The 25,573-nt window shown below is 55.2% G+C and overlaps 2 protein-coding genes across 2 annotated transcripts in view; both read left to right on the forward strand.

The window, feature by feature from the left end:
• Window positions 1-23,134, forward strand: part of LOC116938348 (piezo-type mechanosensitive ion channel component 2-like) — a 321,131-nt gene extending 297,997 nt beyond the window's left edge. The window contains exons 5-8 of the mRNA XM_076074013.1: window positions 1,841-2,009; window positions 4,007-4,268; window positions 4,978-5,191; window positions 22,837-23,134. Coding sequence (XP_075930128.1) covers window positions 1,841-2,009; window positions 4,007-4,268; window positions 4,978-5,191; window positions 22,837-23,134 — 943 coding nt within the window. The remainder of the gene's footprint in view (window positions 1-1,840; window positions 2,010-4,006; window positions 4,269-4,977; window positions 5,192-22,836) is intronic.
• A 1,703-nt stretch (window positions 23,135-24,837) lies between these two features.
• Window positions 24,838-25,573, forward strand: part of LOC116952108 (piezo-type mechanosensitive ion channel component 2-like) — a 154,005-nt gene continuing 153,269 nt past the window's right edge. The window contains exon 1 of the mRNA XM_076074014.1: window positions 24,838-25,035. Within this exon, the coding sequence (XP_075930129.1) occupies window positions 24,838-25,035 (198 nt within the window). The remainder of the gene's footprint in view (window positions 25,036-25,573) is intronic.

Below are 25,573 nucleotides of genomic sequence, written 5' to 3' on the forward strand. Positions count from 1 at the left end.
GGGCTAAAGCAGTGTCTGTGAGGAGGAGGCGGAATTCTTCGATGGAGTCGTGGGGAAAATCCACCCCGGGTCGCCTCCGATGGTGATGGGCTTGCTCCATGCCATTGCTCGCTGGAGGGAAACGCAGCTGGTTTTGAAAGAGCATTCATCCCAACATTCTGCACAGTTTAAACTTGCCCTTTACATAGATGCACACTCACACACGCACGCACAACAGCCGCTATTTGCCAGGAAGTGGCGGTGCCATGGATCGACTGACTGATGAATGGCCGATGCACCGCCTGTGGCCTCTACTGTGCCAACTTGCTGCGTTTTAGCCGCCCGGCACTCCGCTCGTTGTTGTGAGAGTCGCTCTTCTGCCCTCCGTTGTTGCTGCCCAGTAGCAGCGGCCTTAACGAGCCTCCTCCACAAAGACAAAGAACCCCCGTGTAGCCTTAGACTGTAAGTGCTGTTAGCGAGCACCTATGAAGGCCGAAACGGTACACGAGGGGGTGGGTGGCCAGCACCACGCCCGGCCGCCTTTGTCTCCCCAGTCGCGATGTCTACACACCGCACGAGGTCCTCGTTTGAGGCTGAGTCGACCTAGGGGATGCCCAGGACCGGTTCAGATAATTGTCACTGATGTTGGCCGTGAGCGGAAATCGAACTCGGGTCATCAGGTTCGTAGCGAAGCGTAGCACTAACCGCTACACCACCGCTCCCCACACACATACAAACACCATCACACACCAACACACATACCATCACACACATACCAACACACACACACACCAACACATACACATACCATCACACACACCAACACACACACATACCATCACACACATACAAACACCATCACACACACCAACACACACACATACCATCACACACACCAACACACACACATATCATCACACACACCAACACATACACACCAACACACACACATACCATCACACACACCAACACACACACACCAACACACACATACCATCACACACCAACACACACATACTATCACACATACACACATAAAAACGCCATCACACACACCAACACACACATACCAACACGAACACATACAAACACCATCACACACACCAACACACACACATACAAACACCATCACACACACCAACACACACACCAACACACACATAACATCACACACACCAACACACACACACATACCATCACACATACACACATACAAACACCATCACACACACCAACACACACACACACACCAACACACACCAACACACACACATACCATCACACATACAAACACCATCGCACACCAACACACACACATACCATCACACACATACAAATACCATCACACACACCAACACACACATACCATCACACACACATACCATCACACACACACATACAAACACCATCACACACACCAACACACACACACATACCAACACCATCACACACACCATAACACACACACCAACACACACACCAACACACACACACACCAACACACACCATCACACACACCAACACACACACCAATACATACAAACACCATCACACACCAACACATACAAACACCATCACACACACCAACACACACATACCATCACACACACACCATCACACACACCATCACACACATACCATCACACACACCAACACACACATACCATCACACGCACACCATCACACATACCAACACACACACACACCATCACACTCACGGACTGACGCACGCCCAGCACTGCTGACACCAAGCTGGACCTCCTTGCCTGCAACGCGCCGGGGGCCTCGCCCGAGGCCACGGCGCGGCTCCGGCCTTTGAGAGCTTGAAGGGCGTCGCCGTCGTGGTCCTTGTGTGTTGCAGGGTGCACGAGGCAGACTGGCCTAGCGCCCTGCGTCTCTTCGCCCCCGAGTTCGGGGTGTTCGCCGTCGGCTTCGTTGCCTGGTTCCTGTGCTGGAAGCTGACGTGCCAGCCGGACGCCCGGTCCCCCTGCACGGAGTCACCGGGCGCTGGCAGTGACCAGGTGGATGAGGTGGGTGGCTGTGTGTGTTGTTGGCGCAGTACTAGGGAGACAAAGGCGGCCACCTACCCCCTCGTGTGGCGTGCCAGCCTTAATAGGTGCTACTTGCTAACAGCACTTGCCCCAACAGCTTGTCAATGCTCTACAGGAGGATCTTTGTCTCTTTGCTCGAAGGGCCCCAGATGCCCAAGCTGGTCCTGCGCCTTGTTGGGGCAGGCCCGGCTGCCCCCGTGGCTCACCGTCCCCGCTGCTCCCTTGGCTCACCGTCCCCGCTGCCCCTGTGGCTCACCGTCCCCGCTGCCCCTGTGGCTCACCGTCCCCGCTGCCCCGTGGCTCACCGTCCCCGCTGCCCCCGTGGCTCACCGTTCCCGCTGCCCCCGTGGCTTACCGTCCCCGCTTCCCCGTGGCTCACCGTCCCCGCTGCCCCGTGGCTCACCGTTCCCGCTGCCCCCGTGGTTCACCGTCCCCGCTGCCCCTGTGGTTCACCGTCCCCGCTTCCCCGTGGCTCACCGTCCCCGCTGCCCCCGTGGCTCACCGTCCCCGCTGCCCCCGTGGCTCACCGTCCCCGCTTCCCCGTGGCTCACCGTCCCCGCTGCCCCCGTGGTTCACCGTCCCCGCTGCCCCTGTGGTTCACCGTCCCTGCTGCCCCCGTGGCTCACCGTCCCCGCTACCCCTGTGGTTCACCGTCCCCGCTGCCCCCCGTGGCTCACCGTCCCCGCTACCCCTGTGGTTCACCGTCCCCGCTGCCCCCCGTGGCTCACCGTCCCCGCTGCCCCCGTGGCTCACCGTCCCCGCTGCTGGGCCCCGTCTGAGTTGTCGCTCTCCCCCCTGCCCTGACCCCACTCCCCACCCACCGTCTACCCTCACATAGTTGTTGTTGTTGTTGTTGTTTTTTAAAGTGTTCCTGAGATCCTCTATGCATTGCAATCATTGTTGTGAAATATAGACTGTCTTTGAAGGAACACTTGCGCCGCCTTGAAACACTGCCAACCGTAGTACATCCTGGGTTATTAATCCTGGGTGGATTGTGTGAGGTCACAGGTATTCTAGAACTCTGGATAGCGTGGTGCCCAGAAACCGCATGACCAAGCAGCCCTTGCAGAGGTGGGCTAATGTGGCACCAGAGGACTTGGAGCTGAGTGGACTTGCCGACAGCTGGTATGAGTGGTATCGAGATCGGCCTCCGTGGAAGAGGCTTGCGAAATGGGCTGCTAGGCCGCCTGCCAGCAGCCGTTTTCCAGTAACGGCGGCGAGGCGTAGGAGGAGCTGGGAAGTCGTCGGACGGTGAATCTGCAAGTTAGCATTGCCCATGATCACTGGGCACTTGGATGAGCCCCATAACCTGCCAGCGAAATCTGCCGCTCCGATCTCGCCCAGAAGTGGCAACGAGCAGCCAGGCCCACTTGGGTGTCGTGCGTCTGTGCGTGTGTCAGTGAATGCAACTCGTGCCTGTGTGTGTGCGCGTGCGTTTTTGCTCAAATGTATATGTGCGTGTTCATCTGTTGGTGTTTACTGTGTGCGTGCCCCTGTGTACGGAGTGCGTGAATGCGTATCCAAGTTTTCGTGTGCACGTATGGGGAGCAATAATTTAGTAGTGTGCTGCGCTACGAATCTGGCGACCCGACTTCGATTCTCGCTCAGGGCTAACACTAGTCACGATTATTTCAACCGGTCCTAGGCCTCCTCTAGGTGGGCTCAGCCACAATTGAGTACCAGGTATATGTATGTTTAACTTGTTTCGCACCGTATATAGCCAATCATGTTAATCGGAGGTGCGGGTTATCCAGACAGCATGTAAACATTGCCACGAGGGAGACAAAGGCGGCCGGGCGTGGTGCTGGCCACCCCACCTCGTGTGCTGTGCTGGCCTTAATAAGGTCCTCGCTCACAGCACGTCCGCCCCAGCAGTCTGTTAAGGTTACATAGTGGGGATTTTTGTCTTGTGAACTTGTGAACACATCCCCCACGCGTGCGTGCGTGTGAACGTGCGCGCGTGCCGGACGCGTAAGGAGGCCGAGGCTGCGGATCTGGACGAGGACGACGCGGAGGGAGGAGACGAGGCGGACGATGAGTACGAGGAGGAGGGCAGCTTGGCGGAGGGGGGGGCGGCCTCCGATGCGGAGGGCCCCGGCGGCCTGGCGGAGGAGCCCGGCCGGCGGGAGATCTTCCTCGCCCGGGCGGCCGCCTTTGCCTCGCGCCTCAAAGAGCTCATCGGCAAAATCATCACCACGGCCGGCAAAGTGGTGGCCACGGTGATGCTCGGCCTCGCAGGTACCGCGCCCGTGGCGCTGTTCTCGTGGGCGTGGGCGTGCATGCGTGGTTGTGACGGAAGTGGCGTGTGTGTGGGTTCGGGTTGGAGTCTAATCTTGCACGTGGCAAGATGTTCAGGAGCTCGTGTCGAGACCTGCCAACCGGGACGAGAGGGCTTCCGCAGTTGGAGGAGCGCAGACAAAACTGGTTTACTTATGAGGTCCACAGTTTGGGTGGCATGTCTATGTATGTATCATTATGGGTTTACTACATGGGTTTGCATGGCCATAATCGCACTCCTGTGGCTTGTATTTAATTTTAATGTTTTTGTTGTTGCAAAAACTCAGCCCTAAATTTGAACTAAACGAGGAATTCCACTGACAATAAGTCTCTTCTGCATGAATCCTGCGATGTCACGAGGGATAGTGAGCCATAACGGTCCGCTATAAGCAAGCCGTGCGGCCCGGTTGGCGCTGTTTTGTCGTCGTGACGTCAAGAAATCATCATGACGTCATTGTGACGTCGTCGAAACATTGACGTGCCGTCGTCGTGTCGTGTCGTCATTGTGACGTCGTGTCATCATCGTGAAGTTTGTCGAGACATTGTCATGACGTTGTGTCGTCATCGTGATGTTGTCGTGTCATTGTCGTGACGTCGAGACGTCGTGTCGTCGTTGTGTCGTCGCCGTGACTTTGTTGTGACGTCGCCGTGTGGTCGCGTTGCCACGCAGGCGTGATCGTGCCGTCGCTCACATCGCTCGCCTACTTCGTGCTCTTCATGGCGCTCTGCTCCTGGTGGGCGTGCGGCCGCTCCATGCCGGAGCTCGCCTTCGGCTGCGTGTGCGTCGCCACGGCGCTCTTCAGCGCCGGCCACCTTCTCGGCCTCTACATCTACCAGATGCCAGCGCTGCAAGAGCTGGTGCCGCCCGGCGACCTGAACGCACGGTACGCACCCCCAACCCCCACCGCACCCCCCCCCCCCCCAGATCTGGACCGTACTAACTGAACGTGAGCGCAAGGTGGGTGGCGGGCGTGAGCATTGACAAATAAATTTACTTATTTTTTTGCCTATAAGGCAATGTTACAGAGGCATTTGTTGGCATATTCACCTACCTTTTACACAGAGTGTGACCGACGGACACTTATGAATTACACCGAGAGATACGGATATAGGTTACCTGCCACTACTGCACTCGACCCTGGTCCGCTCCGGAATGATGCAGTCCGGTTCAAATGTTGACTCCCACCACGGCGTTCCGGGACGTTCCGCTCCATTTCCACACCTGCCGACCGTGTACCTGCCCTTATCTCTCTGTCTCTAATTCCTGCCCATCTGTCTCCGACTCTCGCTCCCTGACACACGCGTGTCTGCATGCACAGCCCTGATGGATGAAGGCCTCCCCACGCCGTACTGGTCATTGGGGCTATTTGACCATGCTTCACCATGCTGGCCATAGCTGGTCGTTGAAGGTGGGGAGCATAGATGTTGGTGCATAGTACAGTTCAACAATGCATTTTTTTGCACTGCCCTCCACTGACAACGTAAATCCACAACTGCTGCCTTATGTAAGGCCGAGGCGCCTGTGCCGGCACTATCCCGGCTCAAACCGTGCTTGGCTGCTGAGGTCTAATTAGATCGGGCACATTTTTATTGACATGGTCACCGACTCCACAAACTACAACTTGAATCTCTCCCGAGTGACCGAGAGCGCTGGCGTGTTGCCGTGTGGGTCCAGTCCCACCTTGCCCGCTGCCCTCCCGAGGACTCCTCGTGTTTGTCCCTAGTTGTCGATATATAAGTTCACCAGTTGCGGGTCATTGTAAACAAACAATCTCTTTCAGACGACGGAACCCTTGTGAATGGCAGTGCCACCGCGATGCCTGTTATGTCCACTTCACAGCAGATGGAAGAAAAAAAATCACCGTTGGCCAGTAGTAGCGGGAATCAAACCGTAAACGTCTATGCACCCTGGCTCGGGGCGAGCAAATTGACAGCTATCGCACTGAGCCACAAACTGTGGTTGTCAGTTTTTAGGGTGCCCCTGTAGCAAGATGTTAGCGCTCTTGCCGGGTATACAGGAGGTCGTGGGTTCGATCCCGTCCCTGACGCCTGCTGCTGTATATTTGGAGTTTGCGGTGTCTCTCTCCCCGTGGTTGTGTAGATTTTTCTCCGGGTCCTCAGGTTTTTCCCCTCCACATTTATAATCAACATCACGCGTTTAGAGTATTTGGCTGATATAAATTTACACGTGATAGGCCACTTTGCTGGGCTGTCATTTGTGGTCAGGTCGCGACTGACAAAGAGCTATATAGCTCAGTGGGCTTTACCTGGTAAAAATACGTAAAAATATTGAATAGTTTTAGTTTAGTATTTACATATTACCCTTATGAGAGGTCATGTGCCCTACAGTGAGGCTCATGGTCCTTGAGGCTCCATTACACGTCAGGTTTACAAACACGTCGGTAAAAGAGCAGGTCTTTCTCTCATCACGTTATCAAGAAATGTGCGAAAGTGGCGCCTTGTCTCCAGGTCCCATCCCTGGCAGCCTCTCTGCTCCTGGGCAGATAATGCTCTCCCTACAAAGTGACAGCTGTGTTAATAAAGTGCAGGCAGCTGCGGCCGTGCGTATGCCATTGTGTTGCTGCCCGTCGCTGGAATCGGTCATCCATATCTCACCCGCTTTAATTAAAAAATAAAACCGCACTGCTGTGCTGTCAGATTATTTTTGCATCTTAAAAAATATATATTTCTAAGCGTAACTTAACATTATTGGGCAAGTTTCACACTGACGTTGGCGTGTTGCCTGAAGATTCCGCACTAACGTTATAGTCCTGGCCGTTCCGCCTGTGCTGTATGGTCCCTATGTCACCATTGTGAGTCGTACAGTCCGTGTCTTCCCACTCGATGCACACACACCTCCGATTAGCACTGTTGGCTACGAACGGTGCGGGAGAAATTTCAACATACATATAGTGCGTATGAATGGGCTCTGTTGACTGGTTCGTGTGTCAGTGGTGCATTGCCCACTGAGCCAGTTGGTGTGGAGTTAGCAGTTCAACCCCAACCACCGGCACTCAATTGTCTCTGGGCTTCTGTGGGTAATGACCAAAAATACGCTGCCGGCTGTAATGCGCGAGTAGCGCACCCTTCGGAGTCGCGCACCTTGCGACGATGTCACCATTCACAAGTAGCGCACCTTGCGGCGACGTCACCATTCACAAGTAGCGCACCTTGCAACGACGTCACCATTCACAAGTGACGCACCTTGCGACGACGTCACCATTCACAAGTAACGCACCTTGCGACGACGTCACCATTCACAAGTAGCGCAGCTTGCAACGACGTCATCATTCACAAGTAACGCACCTTGTGACGACGTCACCATTCACAAGTAACGCACCTTGCGACGACGTCACCATTCACAAGTAACGCACCTTGCAACGACGTCACCATTCACAAGTAGCGCACCTTGCAACGACGTCACCATTCACAAGTGACGCACCTTGCGACGACGTCACCATTCACAAGTAACGCACCTTGCGACGACGTCACCATTCACAAGTAGCGCACCTTGCGGCGACGTCACCATTCACAAGTAGCGCACCTTGCGACGACGTCACCATTCACAAGTAGCGCACCTTGCAACGACGTCACCATTCACAAGTGACGCACCTTGCGACGACGTCACCATTCACAAGTAGCGCAGCTTGCAACGACGTCATCATTCACAAGTAACGCACCTTGTGACGACGTCACCATTCACAAGTAACGCACCTTGCGACGACGTCACCATTCACAAGTAACGCACCTTGCAACGACGTCACCATTCACAAGTAGCGCACCTTGCGACGACGTCACCATTCACAAGTAACGCACCTTGCGACGACGTCACCATTCACAAGTAACGCACCTTGCAACGACATCACCATTCACAAGTAGCGCAGCTTGCAACGACGTCATCATTCACAAGTAACGCACCTTGTGACGACGTCACCATTCACAAGTAACGCACCTTGCGACGACGTCACCATTCACAAGTAACGCACCTTGCAACGACGTCACCATTCACAAGTAGCGCACCTTGCAACGACGTCACCATTCACAAGTAACGCACCTTGTGACGACGTCACCATTCACAAGTGACGCACCTTGCGACGACGTCACCATTCACAAGTAACGCACCTTGCGACGACGTCACCATTCACAAGTAGCGCAGCTTGCAACGACGTCATCATTCACAAGTAACGCACCTTGTGACGACGTCACCATTCACAAGTAACGCACCTTGCGACGACGTCACCATTCACAAGTAGCGCACCTTGCGACGACGTCACCATTCACAAGTAACGCACCTTGCGACGACGTCACCATTCACAAGTAGTGCACCTTGTGACGGCGTCACCATTCACAAGTAACGCACCTTGCGACGACGTCACCATTCACAAGCAACGCACCTTGCGACGACGTCACCATTCACAAGTAACGCACCTTGTGACGACGTCACCATTCACAAGTAACGCACCTTGCGGCGACGTCACCATTCACAAGTAGCGCACCTTGCGGCGACGTCACCATTCACAAGTAACGCACCTTGCGACGACGTCACCATTCACAAGTAGTGCACCTTGCGGCGACGTCACCATTCACAAGTAGTGCACCTTGTGACGATGTCACCATTCACAAGTAACGCACCTTGCGACGACGTCACCATTCACAAGTAGTGCACCTTGCGGCGACGTCACCATTCACAAGTAGTGCACCTTGCGGCGACGTCACCATTCACCCCACACCTTGTGACGACGTCACCATTCACAAGTAGCGCACCTTGCGACGTCACCATTCACAAGTAACGCACCTTGCGACAACGTCACCATTCACAAGCGTTGGTTCGGTTTTTTTGCTCGCCAGTGTCGAAAACCCAAATGCCAGATTTGTAAACTGTCCTCTTAATGCGCTTAAATGGTGCCTGAGAGAGCATGTGCCCCAGTGATGTTTTCCTGCAAAAAGAGATTCACATGATGACAGATGCAACGATACGCCCCCTCGATAATTCTGTGAATTGACAAAGTTTGAGATCGCGATTTGATTAACAAATGGATTATGTTTGTCCTTGTGGTGCGTGCACAATGTATGATTTTATGAATCTGTAGATGCACAGCGGTATAAATGCGTGGATTTGCCCATGCGTCATTCGGTGCACACGTTGCGAGTGAAGTAACCGATGAATATCGAAGAAATCGATCGATCGCAACGTCCGCAGTGAATATTATCAGCAAATGCTTGCTAACTAACAACTGCTTTCGGCAAAGGGATCTGAAGCTGAGGCGGTGGGCTCAGCACCACCCAAAAAGCCAGAACTATAATACCAGTATGAGGCCAGCGATAGTCCGTGAAGCGTACCACTCAACCTTTCGCGGCCGTCAGACATTCACAAAGGAATTAGGTCCTTGTAGGCTTTGCAGAAGGTTTCTTTATTAATCGCACACTAAAGCAGCTTTAATGAAATACCTAATTCCTGGATATGAACTTTGGCATATTCCCGGGCGGCACTGTGGCAGAGTGCTTGGATTCTCACGGTCTGCGAACGGCGCAAATCCCAGGCTGGGGTTCACTCCTCAGGCCATCGCCAATAACTTCCGCTTCATGGGCAGTCGCGAGCGATTGCCACGCACAGTAACTCGTTTCCCACCATAGTAGGGATGTGGAGTGTTCACATCTCGTTGAGGTTCCCACCGATGGTAGTGAAGAACGACGATTGCTCATTAGAGCAGGGAGACTGAGGTTTTGAAACCAAAGGTTGAGTCTCTTTGGGCCCACCTTGCCTGCTTAAACAGAAGGAACTGTGAAATGCTGCTATGGCGGTAAGTATATTTGGCATCTAGCGATGCATCGATTCACTGATTATAATCGACTCGTGCTCATGATCGATGCTTCAAATGATTACTTTAATTATTTACGATTCATGGGAATTCTACGCAGATTTCTTCACTTCAGCTGTTTGGTGGTCGGGACGCAACTGTACAAACGAGGCAGAAAACACGCGAAGCGTTACAAACACGGTGGTAAAGCCAGATAGAAGAGTCTTGAATATTGCATCGTAACCATTCGTGTGAGCGCCGGCGAACCCGAGCGCCGCCTGACGCTCGCAACTCACGGGGAGCGGCGAAAGCGATGAGCGCATCGACTACTGCACTGATAACCTCGATCGTACCGTCGCCCAGAGAGGCCGGTGGTGAACCAGGCCGGTGGTGAACCAGGCCGGTGGTGAACCAGGCCGGTGGTGAACCAGGCCGGTGGTGAACCAGGCCGGTGGTGAACCAGGCCGGTGGTGAACCAGGCCGGTGGTGAACCAGGCCGGTGGTGAACCAGGCCGGTGGTGAACCAGGCCGGTGGTGAACCAGGCCGGTGGTGAACCAGGCCGGTGGTGAACCAGGCCGGTGGTGAACCAGGCCGGTGGTGAACCAGGCCGGTGGTGAACCAGGCCGGTGGTGAACCAGGCCGGTGGTGAACCAGGCCGGTGGTGAACCAGGCCGGTGGTGAACCAGGCCGGTGGTGAACCAGGCCGGTGGTGAACCAGGCCGGTGGTGAACCAGGCCGGTGGTGAACCAGGCCGGTGGTGAACCAGGCCGGTGGTGAACCAGGCCGGAGGCGGTGGTGACCGGGCGAGCGGGTCGCCGTGCGTGGCGTTTACACGCGCCGACAGGCGCCCTCACTCCCAGATGTGCGGAGGAAGAGGAGGAGGGGGGGGAGCGAGGGAGCGGGGAGGAGCGAGGGGGGAGCAAGGGGAGGAGCGAGGGGGGAGCGAGGGGGGGAGCGAGGGGGGGAGCGAGGGTTGGAGCGAGGGGGGGAGCGAGGGGGGGAGCGAGGGTTGGAGCGAGGGGGGAGCGAGGGGGGGAGCGAGGGGGGAGCGAGGGTTGGAGCGAGGGGGGAGCGAGGGGGGGAGCGAGGGTTGGAGCGAGGGGGGGAGCGAGGGTTGGAGCGAGGGGGGAGCGAGGGGGGGAGCGAGGGTTGGAGCGAGGGGGAAGCGAGGGGGGGAGCGAGGGGGGGAGCGAGGGTTGGATCGAGGGGGGAGCGAGGGTTGGAGCGAGGGGGGGAGCGAGGGTTGGAGCGAGGGGGGAGCGAGGGGGGGAGCGAGGGGGGAGCGAGGGTTGAAGCGAGGGGGGGAGCGAGGGGGGGAGCGAGGGTTGACTCATTGCTCCCCCTGCCCGCGTGCCCCCCCCGCCCCCCGCGCTCTAAAGCGTTTATCTCACGGAGACTTGGATTGCTGCCGGAGGCCCCATTAATGCCGCGGGGCAGCCGCTGGCGGGATAAACCAAAACCAGCTGCGCCCGACGTGCCGCAATAAAACCCTGGCGCAAAAAAAAAAGTAAAAATAATTTATCGTGAAAATGTCACTGTGGACTTACAGGGTGCCACCGTTACACTGGGCAGGGCAGGCATGGCTGTGCTACACGCGGCGTTCTGATTGTCGTTGTTGTCGCTATTGTTATTGTCATTGTCGCCGCCACAGAACGCATTGCTCTTGTAGGAGACGGCATAGCTTCGGGGTCCGTAACACGAGTTGCACTCTGTGGGAAGTTAACGGGAGTGGTTTTGCTATGAGCAGAGTTTGGCTCCTGCCAGAGGAACGTGATGGAGGCGAGCGCTGTCCCTCTGCTCGTTGGCATCGTTGACTCGTAGCTTCAGGACGACGCGTCGTTGACTTGGCTCTGCCGATGGACCGCTCCGGTGGAATTTCACCGTCCAGGCTGCCCAGCCTCCACCTGCCCCTCCCTTCAATGTCTATCGGTCGCTACCAAGCACAAGAAGATCATTGCAGTGACTTCATGAAGGCATACGATTTGGTTAAATTGTGCGATCACGTCAGATCTCAGTAGCTAAGCAGGCTTTTGGGCCTGGATAGTGAGTGGATGTGCAATGGCCACCCTGCAGAAGAGCTGCTATAGGCTGCTGTGGGGCTACGTCGGTTGTGACAGAGAGCAGTGCAGCAAAATCACCGGTGAGACTATTTGCATGGTCCCTGCTTTCACCAATATGCACTGACCAGCGTGGTGAAGTATGGACAAATAACCCCCACGACCCGCACAACTTGGGGGAGTCCCTCGTCCAGCGGTGGATTGACAAAGGACTGTGCACGTGCGCGTGCATGTACACACAACAAAGACAAAGACCCCCGTACAGCCTTAACAGACTGCTGTTAGCGAGTAGCACCTGTGTAGACCAGAACGACACACGGGGGGGGAGTGGGTGGCCAGCACTACGCCCAGCTGGCTTTGTCTCCTCAGTGGCGATGATTTTGCACACCACACCAGGTACTCATTTGAGTACCTGCACACACAGCCACGTACAACCACACCCTGAGCTCGATTCGTCTTGCTCGTGGCCCGGCTTGGATCACCGTGGGTGTCCTGCTGTGCTGATGTCCCCTCCACAACTGGGAGGGGACACAGACCCTCGCCTCTCTGCCCACTCGGCTGTCCGGCTACTTCGCCGCCCGCATCACAGTTCTAAATTGCCTATCGGAAGATGATTTTTGGTTCGGATGTTTTTTTTTCTATTCACGGCAATTTACAGAAATAACCAAAATGTAGTTGTATAAACGAAACAAAAAACTAAATAATTTTTATTTTACCAGATAAGGCCCACTGAGCTATGTAGCTCTTTTTCAGAAGCGACCTGGCCACAAATGATAGCTCAACGAAGTGGCTTGTTTCTAAATGTGGAGAGAAAAGCCGGAGGAGCTGGAGAAAATGACACACACGCATAGGGAGAGAGAGAGACGCGCACAGGGTCGGGATTGAACCCATGACCTGCTGCTACCAGGCGATGTAGTTAACATCTCATCATCGTGACGCCAAACACATGTGTACACCCACACGAAAACCACATGCAAGCCACCCCCACGCATGCACAGATGCGTGCGTGCTCATGCACACACGAGATGCAAGGAAAGTGCCTTATTTAGCATACATAATTGGCTGCTGCTGCATTGGCAGTGGTGCACGAACGCAAACAGTGTAAAAACTCCATAATAGAGTTAAGCAGTGTAAAAACTCAACGCATCCGTCAGTCGCACTGCCTGAGATGGAAGAGTATTTCGTGGAAGAGTATATCGTGGGCGACGTTTCGGGCAATGGCCCCTCCTTCATGGCCCGTACATTCACCTAGTCACTATGAAGAAGGCCTGCTTGCCGAAACGCGAATTTGTCATCGGTTGCCATTGCCACACATCGTCCAGTGGGCCTATCTGGCCCACTCTGCCCGGCGTGGTTCGCCTTCAATCCGGCAGCGGTTTCTGACGTTTCCGAGTCTGCGCCGCCGCCGGGTTTTTGTGGTTGTTCCGTCAAGCTCTGGGACGCGGCCGGGATTTTGCATCCCGCGCTTTTGTACGATATGCATGGAGAGGATACTTTTTTTACGTCGAGCATTCCCACATGAAAAGCAAGCCCGTAGATAGAGAGAGACGTCCTGGGAAGGGAGGCAGGGTAAGAGGAAAGTGGTGGAATTCTCTGGGTTAATGTGGATGTGCGTTTCAGTCGGTGATAGGTGATTTTACCGCCTGATGAAATATTCCGCCGTTTGCCAAAAAATGGATGTCAAGGCTGCAGCCCAGGACTTGATAACAGATTCCACATTGCTGCCTGCGGCGGCCAACCATTACGTGCCGTCGCGGGCATTCGCCACTCGACCGCACGCAGTAAACACAGCCAAGGATGTCCACCGCTGGAATCACGGCGTCGCATCACGAGGCTGCGTTTTTTCGAATGCGAAGCTGCGCGGAGTTCCGTGGTGTCGCATGGAGTAACAGTGTTGAGTTTAACGGCCAGAGGGCCGTGTGGACAGCCTCGGCAACCCACGCAGACTCGTGGTCCAGAAGCTTCGAGTTGTGTTGAGGGCAAGTGGATGGAGCAAATGATTTGAGTTAATCGCACGTCTGTCCATGGGAGATGAGAAAGAAACCAACAGGAGTGGATTGTCAGGTTTTGCACCCAGACTGGGTCGTACAGCTAACATCCCGCTTGGCCAATCCACTGCTGGATGAGGGCCTTCTCACAACTTGTGGGCAATGTTTGGTCATATTTCGCCACGCTGGTCAGAATAGGAATCGATTTTGCTGCACTGCCGCGCTCCCGAGTCGCCGGGTTCGCAGCGGACGAGCCGCTGCGCTGCCGCTCTTCGCGAGCGTGCGCACACACAAGAATGCACGCTCGCGTCTGTGTGCGCGTGTGTGTGGTTACCATGGAGGAGGCTCGTGATGGATGCTACTGGGCAGTTGGAGGCAGTCGCCCTCCAACAGCAACTGCAAGTTGGCACACTAGCGAGGGGGTAAGCTGGTGTATCTGCCAGTCATCTCAGTCAGCCAACCACTAACACCTGGATCTGTCCCATGACCTGTCAGCGAGCCTTCGACACTTCCCGTGGCCTAAAGTGCACCTGGCCTGGCACAGTAGTGACGTCACTGCCACCTAGTGGCGAATGGCGGGTATTGGTATTGGTTACCTGTGGGGAGCGGTAGTGCAGCGGTTAGCGCGCTGCGCTCCAAATCCGGCAACCTGAGTTAGATTAGCGCTGACAGCCAACAATGGTGACGATTATCTGAATCGGTTTTGGGCCTCTCCTAGGTCCACTCAGTCTCCGATGAGTACCTGGTTTGGTGTGTAAACATCGCCACTGGGGAGACAAAGGCGGCCGGGCGTGGTGTTGGCCACCCACCCTCGTGTGCTGTGCCGGACTTCATTTGTGCTCACGAACAGCACTTGCTTTTAAATAGTCTGTTAAGGCTGTATGGGAAATCTGTCACCAGGTGCAATGAGGAGTGGGCTGCTGCAGTCACACTGCACGGACGTTTTTAAGACATGCACATGCGTGACGGTGATGAGGCTCGATCCAGGATGGCGACACGTGGCTCCGTCGCCCCCGCAGCCACACACGCACCCCCGTGTCCAGCACCGCTCACCGATAGCCATCTCTCTTCTCTCCCCCCGTGTCCAGCACCACTCACCGATAGCCATCTCTCTTCTCACCCCCCGTATCCAGCACCACTCACCGATAGCCATCTCTCTTCTCACCCCCCGTGTCCAGCACCGCTCACCGATAGCCATCTCTCTTCTCACTCCCCGTGTCCAACACCGCTCACCGATAGCCATCTCTCTTCTCACCCCCCGTGTCCAGCACCGCTCACCGATAGCCATCTCTCTTCTCACCCCCCGTGTCCAGCACCGCTCACCGATAGCCATCTCTCTTCTCACTCCCCGTGTCCAACACCGCTCAACGATAGCCATCTCTCTTCTCACCCCCCGTGTCCAGCACCGCTCACCGATAGCCATCTCTCTTCTCACCCCCCGTGTCCAGCACCGCTCACCGATAGCCATCTCTCTTCTCACCCCCGTGTCCAACACCGCTCACCGATAGCCATCTCTCTTCTCACCCCCCGTGTCCAGCACCGCTCACCGATAGCCATCTCTCTTCTCACCCCCTGTGTCCAACACCACTCACCGATATCCATCTCTCTTCTCACCCCCCGTGTCCAGCACCGCTCACCGATAGCCATCTCTCTTCTCACCCCCTGTGTCCAACACCACTCACCGATATCCATCTCTCTTCTCACCCCCCGTGTCCAGCACCGCTCACCGATAGCCATCTCTCTTCTCACCCCCCGTGTCCAGCACCGCTCACCGATAGCCATCTCTCTTCTCATCCCCGTGTCCAACACCGCTCACCGATAGCCATCTCTCTTCTCACCCCCTGTGTCCAACACCACTCACCGATATCCATCTCTCTTCTCACCCCCCGTGTCCAGCACCGCTCACCGATATCCATCTCTCTTCTCTCCCCCCGTGTCCAGCACCGCTCACTGATAGCCATCTCTCTTCTCACCCCCGTGTCCAGCACCGCTCACCGATATCCATCTCTCTTCTCTCCCCCCGTGTCCAGCACCGCTCACTGATAGCCATCTCTCTTCTCACCCCCGTGTCCAACACCGCTCACCGATAGCCATCTCTCTTCTCACCCCTGTGTCCAACACCACTCACCGATAGCCATCTCTCTTCTCTCCCCCCGTGTCCAGCACCGCTCACCGATAGCCATCTCTCTTCTCACCCCCGTGTCCAACACCGCTCACCGATAGCCATCTCTCTTCTCACCCCTGTGTCCAACACCGCTCACCGATAGCCATCTCTCTTCTCTCCCCCCGTGTCCAGCACCGCTCACCGATATCCATCTCTCTTCTCACCCCCCGTGTCCAGCACCGCTCACCGATAGCCATCTCTCTTCTCACCCCCGTGTCCAACACCGCTCACCGATAGCCATCTCTCTTCTCACCCCCCGTGTCCAGCACCGCTCACCGATAGCCATCTCTCTTCTCTCCCCCCGTGGCCAACACCGCTCACCGATAGCCATCTCTCTTCTCACCCCCGTGTCCAACACCGCTCACCGATAGCCATCTCTCTTCTCACCCCCCGTGTCTAACACCGCTCACCGATATCCATCTCTCTTCTCACCCCCCGTGTCTAACACCGCTCACCGATAGCCATCTCTCTTCTCACCCCCGTGTCCAACACCGCTCACCGATAGCCATCTCTCTTCTCACTCCCCGTGTCTAACACCGCTCACCGATATCCATCTCTCTTCTCTCCCCCCGTGTCTAACACCGCTCACCGATATCCATCTCTCTTCTCACCCCCCGTGTCCAGCACCGCTCACCGATATCCATTTCTCATCTCACCCCTGTGTCCAGCACCGCTCACCGATATCCATCTCTCTTCTCACCCCTGTGTCCAACACCGCTCACCGATAGCCATCTCTCTTCTCACCCCTGTGTCCAACACCGCTCACCGATAGCCATCTCTCTTCTCACCCCCCGTGTCCAACACCGCTCACCGATAGCCATCTCTCTTCTCACCCCCGTGTCCAACACCGCTCACCGATAGCCATCTCTCTTCTCACCCCCGTGTCCAACACCGCTCACCGATAGCCATCTCTCTTCTCACCCCCGTGTCCAGCACCGCTCACCAATAGCCATCTCTATTCTCACCCCTGTGTCCAACACCGCTCACCGATAGCCATCTCTCTTCTCTCCCCCCGTGTCCAACACCGCTCACCGATATCCATCTCTCTTCTCTCCCCCCGTGTCTAACACCGCTCACCGATAGCCATCTCTCTTCTCACCCCTGTGTCCAACACCGCTCACCGATAGCCATCTCTCTTCTCTCCCCCCGTGTCCAGCACCGCTCACCGATATCCATCTCTCTTCTCACCCCCCGTGTCCAGCACCGCTCACCGATAGCCATCTCTCTTCTCACCCCCGTGTCCAACACCGCTCACCGATAGCCATCTCTCTTCTCACCCCCCGTGTCCAGCACCGCTCACCGATAGCCATCTCTCTTCTCTCCCCCCGTGGCCAACACCGCTCACCGATAGCCATCTCTCTTCTCACCCCCGTGTCCAACACCGCTCACCGATAGCCATCTCTCTTCTCACCCCCCGTGTCTAACACCGCTCACCGATATCCATCTCTCTTCTCACCCCCCGTGTCTAACACCGCTCACCGATAGCCATCTCTCTTCTCACCCCCGTGTCCAACACCGCTCACCGATAGCCATCTCTCTTCTCACTCCCCGTGTCTAACACCGCTCACCGATATCCATCTCTCTTCTCTCCCCCCGTGTCTAACACCGCTCACCGATATCCATCTCTCTTCTCACCCCCCGTGTCCAGCACCGCTCACCGATATCCATTTCTCATCTCACCCCTGTGTCCAGCACCGCTCACCGATATCCATCTCTCTTCTCACCCCTGTGTCCAACACCGCTCACCGATAGCCATCTCTCTTCTCACCCCTGTGTCCAACACCGCTCACCGATAGCCATCTCTCTTCTCACCCCCCGTGTCCAACACCGCTCACCGATAGCCATCTCTCTTCTCACCCCCGTGTCCAACACCGCTCACCGATAGCCATCTCTCTTCTCACCCCCGTGTCCAACACCGCTCACCGATAGCCATCTCTCTTCTCACCCCCGTGTCCAGCACCGCTCACCAATAGCCATCTCTATTCTCACCCCTGTGTCCAACACCGCTCACCGATAGCCATCTCTCTTCTCTCCCCCCGTGTCCAACACCGCTCACCGATATCCATCTCTCTTCTCTCCCCCCGTGTCTAACACCGCTCACCGATAGCCATCTCTCGTCTCACCCCCGTGTCCAGCACCGCTCACCGATACCCATCTCTCTTCTCTCCCCCCGTGTCCAACACCGCTCACCGATATCCATCTCTCTTCTCACCACCATTTCCTTCTCATCAGGGACTTTGGCGGCTCATAGTGCCCGTGCCATCATCCGAAACTAATCTCACATGTCTATTCCTGTCTCAGTTAGCACCGGCGTTTGCTACGCTGTGCAAATATTTTCTCAGCAATTGAATCCCGAGTGTCCCATCAGACGCTTCCATTCAAATCAGCAACTCGACACAATCGTCACGAACGCTCCCATATTGAAGGCAAAATATCGCAGGACCATTGAAAGAAAGGTTGCCTATTATTTTCACGTGCTTGGTAGTGGCTGTGTATGGGATTTAGTCGTCATTTATTATTAATGTATGGCGTTATGAGATGCTATTAGCATAAATCACGCGATATAGACGTTTCTAGAAAAGAGCTCTGTAGCTCAAGGAGGCCTTACCTCGGAAAATGAAAAATTTGTTCAGAGTTCATTATTATTATATTTTAGGGCAGTAATATTCATGAATGTGTTCAGTTGTTATTTGTGCCTGGGAGTCCTTGTCAACCCAGTATCATAGACATGTTTTGTTTATTTCAAACAGGAATTAGGATAAATGCAAGGACTTCTGCTGAGAAAAAAATATTTGGACTTATAATCTCCAGCTGATCAAAGACTGCCAAATGAGAATTGGAGTCAACTCAGCCCATCACCATTCTTCCAAGGTCGATAAAATCCTATTCTTGTGCACGATGGCAGCAAAGTGTTCGAGAGCTAGATGTCAATGTCGAGGTCTGCTGCTCGTCACGCCGAGAGGGCTTCAGGAGAGAGAGTCGGTTCCGTCTTGCGCCGTTGAAGCGGCGCAGACGACGGTGCATTACTGTACGGTCCATAGTTGGGGATGCATGGCCATGATCACACGACTGTGGCTCGTCTTTAGTTCTCCATTCGTGAAGGAGATTTGTGTGTCGGCCTGTTGGGGATGTTCTGATGCGGTTGAAGGGAAGCACCGGTGTCTTCGAGGAGGACGACGAGGAGCGGGAGGAGGAATGTTAAAGCCAGGGGGTGTGATGTTTGGGTCCCGCCGTCGATAAAATAAATTCACCTTTGTGGGAAGTGAACAGTCGTTGTCTCTCAGGAGAGGTTGGCCCCCTACCATAGGAATGTGGAATTGTCATCATTGGCTCAGGGACGCCGGTTGTGATGCGCACCGCCCGGTGCTCGTCTGAGCAGGGAGACGTTTTGGGCCAGAACTGCACAAATAACAAAACACTCAACACATTCATAAAGATCGGCATCTCTCAGTGAAGATTCACATCTCTCAGTGAAAGGGCCACAGGCCTCGGCCGGGCGATGTCGCCCCGCGTTTAGGACTGGAGACATCGGTACGTTTTAGCCGTTGGACGAGACACAACGCGCAGATCGGAGTCGTCGGGCCGGTCCGTCCGCACGAGTCGATGAGCTTCAGGGGGTTCTCGCCTGGTGAAGCAAAAGCGCGCCAATTTGCAGCGCACTGCGTGGAATGTCATCGGCAAAAAGGGAAAACCACCCGACAGAGTTCAATAATAGGCAAGCTCCCAAGTGCTCCTTATATGGTGAATTCTCAACGAGCCAGCCACCCCATGTAAATACATGCCAGTGGCGGTGGCGTCTGGATGTTCCCTCTGGACATCTCGTAAACGAGAGCCATATCTTTTTATGTCATTCCAGCGTGGAACATCACGGACTCACTCTCACCTGCGCTCCTTGCGCAGGTGAGAGTGAGTCCGGGGTCGTCGTGTGTCCGCATTAAGCCGACGCCAGAAAAACAGAAATGCGCTTCTCTCTGCCATCGCGCCCCCACGAAGCTGTTCACGGGCAATTCATCTTCTGGTAGTTGGCAGCCAGACAGGGGCCCGAGTCTTCAAAGACGCTGCCGTCGAGGATGGCCGTGCATGAGCACGGGGGCTTCCGCTTGGCTCGTTCCTCTAGTTTGTGCTCCGCTCCAAGTCGTCTCGTGCGTGCGTGCGTGTGCAAGCGTTCGTGCTTCTGAGCGTGTGTGCGTGCGAGCGTGCGTGCGAGCGTGCGTGCGTTCTTGTGTTCGTGCGTTGGGAGACATGAGCGCGACACAGCCATCGAGGCGCATTCCATTGGAGGCCGCGTCTCAACGTTGGTGGCACCATAACTCGACTTAGGCCTTTCGTCGGGTGACTCGGCCTCAAATGAGTACCTGGTGCGGTGTGTAAACATCAACACTAATGTGGCCAGGTGTGATATTGTCCACACCACGCCATCATATGCATTGTTGGTTTTAATAGGTGGTCGCTAACAGACACTGCCCCAACAGTCTCTTTAATGCTATGGAGGGGCCTTGTGTTTTGTTTTCAGTTGGAAGTGAAATTTTGATTTGTGCATCGTGATCCCTTCACAGTGACCTGGGTTCTACTCCCAGCTCTTCTCACCAGGGGCAAGTGGTATTGTAAATGTCCTTGAGCCTTAGTTTGGTGTGTCAACAACAACCAGCTAGGCACGGCGCTGGTTCCAACCTCCACCTAATCTGCTGTGCTGGCCTTAATTGATGTTGGGCACCACAGTGGCGAGATGTTAACTACCTAGCCTGGTATAGAGGAGGTCGTGGGTTTGATCTCGACCCTGACGCCTGCTCTATATGTGAAGTTTGCGGTGTCTCTCACCCCGCGGTTGCGTGGATTTTTCTCCGGGTCCTCTGGTTTTTGCCTCCACATTTAGAAAGATGCGTTTTGAGAGTTTTGTTTTGATGCGTTTTGAGAGTTTTGTTGCTATAAATTTGGACGTGATAAGCCGCTCTGTTGAGCTGTCATTTGTGATGGCCAGGTCGCTTCTGAAAAAGAGCTATATTGCTCAGTGAGCCTTACCTGGTAAAATAGATTTTTTTCGCCTCCTAACAGCACTCGGCTCTCACCGTTTACATTCCCGCTGAGGAGAGGCCGTTGTGTTTGTGTGTGTGGATTTGTGCCACCGTGGACTCGGGAGCAAACCGCTTCCGCGACCAATATTATCCATAATAGACGTTTTTGTGGGTTAGATCGCGTAAATGTCAATGTGTCGTTAAGCCCGCCGCCACCCGACACCCAAAAACCGCCCTCTCATTGCACCCGAGCTGTGGCAACGAACAACCCCACTGCCAATTCTGTAGCTCAGTCGTCCTTGTAATCGACTGATTCATCGGTTGAAATAACACAAATCCTTCACAAGCAGGGACCGGAGGTGAATGCGGGGACTGTGATGAAGTGCAACACCAGAAGGGAAATGTAAACTTAGATGTTACTTGAGAAACACTCAAATTAAACATGTGGTGAATTGTAATTGGAAATAATTACTTGAAAAAACATCGCTTAGGTTTGTTTTTTAGTTTTAGGAAGGTCCTGCACGTAATGTTGAGACAATTTCCCTCTTGAGTATTTTCGTCTCTTGTGGGAGGGAAGTGAATCGTTTAACTTTTAAGTATCGCGAAGGGCTGTGCTGTCTCGTTCGCCCACACATCGCTCCTTTAAAGCAATAGCCAAGTCCTGACTGTCCGTCATAGACTCGATGTGCAACTTTAGATGCAACCCCTAGGACAGAGTCCTGCAATCCTCCATCCGTGTCGAGGATTCGGTCCTGGGTGGCCAACCACCACGCCCGGCCGCCTTTGTCTCCCCAGCAGCGATGTTTACACAGCGCAGCAGGTACTCACTTGTGTTTGAGTCAATCTAGGAGAGGCTCGGGACCATTTCAGATAATCGTCGCTGGTTTTGAACTCGGCTCGCTGGGTTTGTAGCTCAGCGCGCTAACCGCTGGGTTTGTAGCTCAGCGCGCTAACCGCTGGGTTTGTAGCTCAGCGCGCTAACCGCTATGTCACAACAATTCGCTCGCCACACTGCAGCTCACCTCTCTTCTCGTTCTGCTTCTCCCCTCGTGCCACTCCACTTTGGAAATTCCCTCCTCCCATTGTCTCTCCACACCTCCCAGCTCCTCCTAATAACTATGCCGGACCCAAGAAACAGATGAACTCTTCACCATTGCACCTTCAACGGTGCTGTTTGCTGCTGGCTGCTTAGTGTGCAATGGGGCTTTTGTCCCTGGACTCAGAACCCGTTGCTCAAAGCGATCCACTCGTTCCCGTCGGGAGTCCCGAAGCGGCGCTGCGGTCCTCCACAGGGCTGGACCGGGGGCCACTGCTGATCGCGATGCCATTTGTCAACTCGGGCCTCGAAGCGAGCACCGGTGGCGGCGTGCAAAACATCGCGGGCCGTCCGCCGCCTCGCGCGTCGCGCCGACCTTAACAGGAGCCGCTGGCAACGCTCGTCCCCACGGTTCGTCGAGCCGCGTGTTTGCGTTTGCCGCGTGTTTGCGTGCCCGCCGCCCCCGCCGCCAGGCTGTTTGGCGTGACGGCCGTCATCCGCACGGACTGCTCGGCGCCGTGGCAGCTGGCGGTGCACGGCGACGCGGCGTGGCCCAGCCTCCTCAACCCGGGCCTCCTGCTGCTGCTCTACTTCACCGTGGCCACGCTCGTGCGCATGTGGCTCTACGAGCCGCTGCACTCGCGCCAGGCACGTGCAAAGTCGCACGCGCACGCAGTCGCGCAGTCGCGCACGCACAGTCACGCACATGGTCACACGCAGTTTATGCGCACGCACGCAGTCCCACATGCACGTACGAGCGCAGTGCCGTAGGTACACAGTCACAGCCGCCATTTGCCACTAAGTGGCAGTGACGTCACCACAGTGCTCGTGCCAGGCTAGGTGCACCTTGAGGCCACATAGAGTGATGAAGACTCTCTGGCCGGAGGTCATGGGACAGACCCAGGTGTTTTGGGTAATGACTGACTGAGAAGGCTGGCAGATGCACCAATTGTGCTCCCCACTGTGCCAACACAGTAACACACGCACACGGTCACACACACACATGCAGTAATACACATGCACACGGTCACACACACACAAGCAGTAACACACATGCAGTAACACACGCACACGGTCACACACACACATGCAGTAATACACATGCACACGGTCACACACACACAAGCAGTAACACACATGCAGTAACACACATGCACACGGTCACACACACATGCAGTAATACACATGCACACGGTCACACACACACAAGCAGTAACACACATGCAGTAACACACATGCACACGGTCACACACACACATGCAGTAACACACATGCACACGGTCACACACACACATGCAGTAACACACATGCACACGGTCACACACACACAAGCAGTAACACACAAGCAGTAACACACATGCACACGGTCACACACACACAAGCAGTAACACACAAGCAGTAATACACATGCACACGGTCACACACACACATGCAGTAACACACATGCACACGGTCACACACACACATGCAGTAACACACATGCAGTAACGGACATGCACACGGTCACACACACACAGTAACACGCATCCACACGGTCACACACACACATGCAGTAACACACATGCAGTAACACACATGCAGTAACACACATGCACACGGTCACACACACACATGCAGTAACACACATGCACACGGTCTCACACACACACATGCACACAAAAACAACATCCCCGTATAGCCTGAACAGACTAGGGGCAAGTGCTGTTAGCGAGCACCTATGAAGGCCGGCACGGCACACGAGGGGGTGGGTGGCCAACACCACGCCCAGCTGCCTTTGTCTCCCTAGTGACGATGTTTACACAGCGCACCAGGTACTGTACTCGTTTGAGGTTGAGTCTACCTAGGGGAGGCCCAGGACCGGTTCAGATAATCGCTGTCACTGGTGTTGGCCGTGAGTGGGAATCGAATTCGGGTCGCCAGGTTCATAGCACAGCGCGCTAACCGCTCCCCCACCGCTCCCCACAGTCACACACAAACGTGCGTGTGCGTGTATGTGTGTGTGTAGATCGTGAGTGTGTGTGTGATCGTGAGTGTGTGTGCGTGTGTGTGTGTGATCGTGAGTGTTTGCTCGTTGCGTGTGTGCACGTGCGTGTGTGTGTGCGCTCACTTTCGTGTGTGCGTGCATGCATCTGCGTGCGTGTGCCTGCTTGAGCGTGTGTGTGCGTTTCCTTGTGTGCGTGCTCGTTGCGTGCGTGTGTGCATGCGTGTGTGTGCATGTGTGTGTGTGCATGTGTGTGTGTGTGCATGTGTGTGTGTGTGCATGTGTGTGTGTGCATGTGTGTGTGTGTGCATGTGTGTGTGTGCGTGTGTGTGTGCATGTGTGTGTGCATGCTCATCCCTGCGTGCGTTGCATGTGCGTGCTCTTTTTGCGCGTGTGCGCATGTGTGTGCGTGTGTGTGCTTGCGTGTTTCTGCGTGCATGTGTTCGTACGTGTGTGTGCGCGTGTGCATGTGTGTGTGCATGTGTGTATGTGCATGTGTGTGTGTGTGCATGTGTGTGTGCATGTGTGTGTGTGTGCATGCTCATCGCGTGTGCAGGAGCGGGAGCTGCTGCTGGAGGCGCTGCCGCCCTCGAGGGAGGGCTCCGCCGAAGCGCAGCAGCAGCAGCCGACGACACGGCACAAGTGGTTCAGTGGCCCCCAGCACTCGCTTTCCTCCGTCGACGAAAGCAGGGTGATGCTGTCAGCCGCGTCACACCGTCACACGACGTCACACCATCGCATGACGTCACATCGTTACACGACGTGACGCCATCGCATCTTAATAATAATAATCACTTAGTAGTGGCGTCGTGCGCACGGCTGTCCCGAGAGCGCTGTGCTGTGTCGCGCCGACCGTGTGCGCGGCTCCAGTCGAGTCGTTTGCGGGTTGTTCTTCGACTTCCGTCCTTGGCGCAGGCACACAATGGCCTACTCGTGGGAATGAGGGGATCGTGAACGGGGGCGCCACGGTGGCTAGGAGATGTTAACTACCTCGCGTGGTATACAGGGGGTCGTGGGTTTGATCCCGACCCTTACGCCTACTGTATATTTGGAGTTTGCGTGTCTCTCTCATCATCATAATCATCACGGTGGCTAGGAGATGTTAACTACCTCGCCTGGTATACAGGGGGTCGTGGGTTTGATCCCGACCCTTACGCCTACTGTATATTTGGAGTTTGCGTGTCTCTCTCATCATCATAATCATCACGGTGGCTAGGAGATGTTAACTA

This window comes from Petromyzon marinus, chromosome 45 (assembly GCF_048934315.1).
Source record: "Petromyzon marinus isolate PM22_M1 ecotype Great Lakes invasive population chromosome 45, UKy_Petmar_22M1.pri1.0, whole genome shotgun sequence".
In the NCBI taxonomy this organism is placed as follows: domain Eukaryota; kingdom Metazoa; phylum Chordata; class Hyperoartia; order Petromyzontiformes; family Petromyzontidae; genus Petromyzon; species Petromyzon marinus.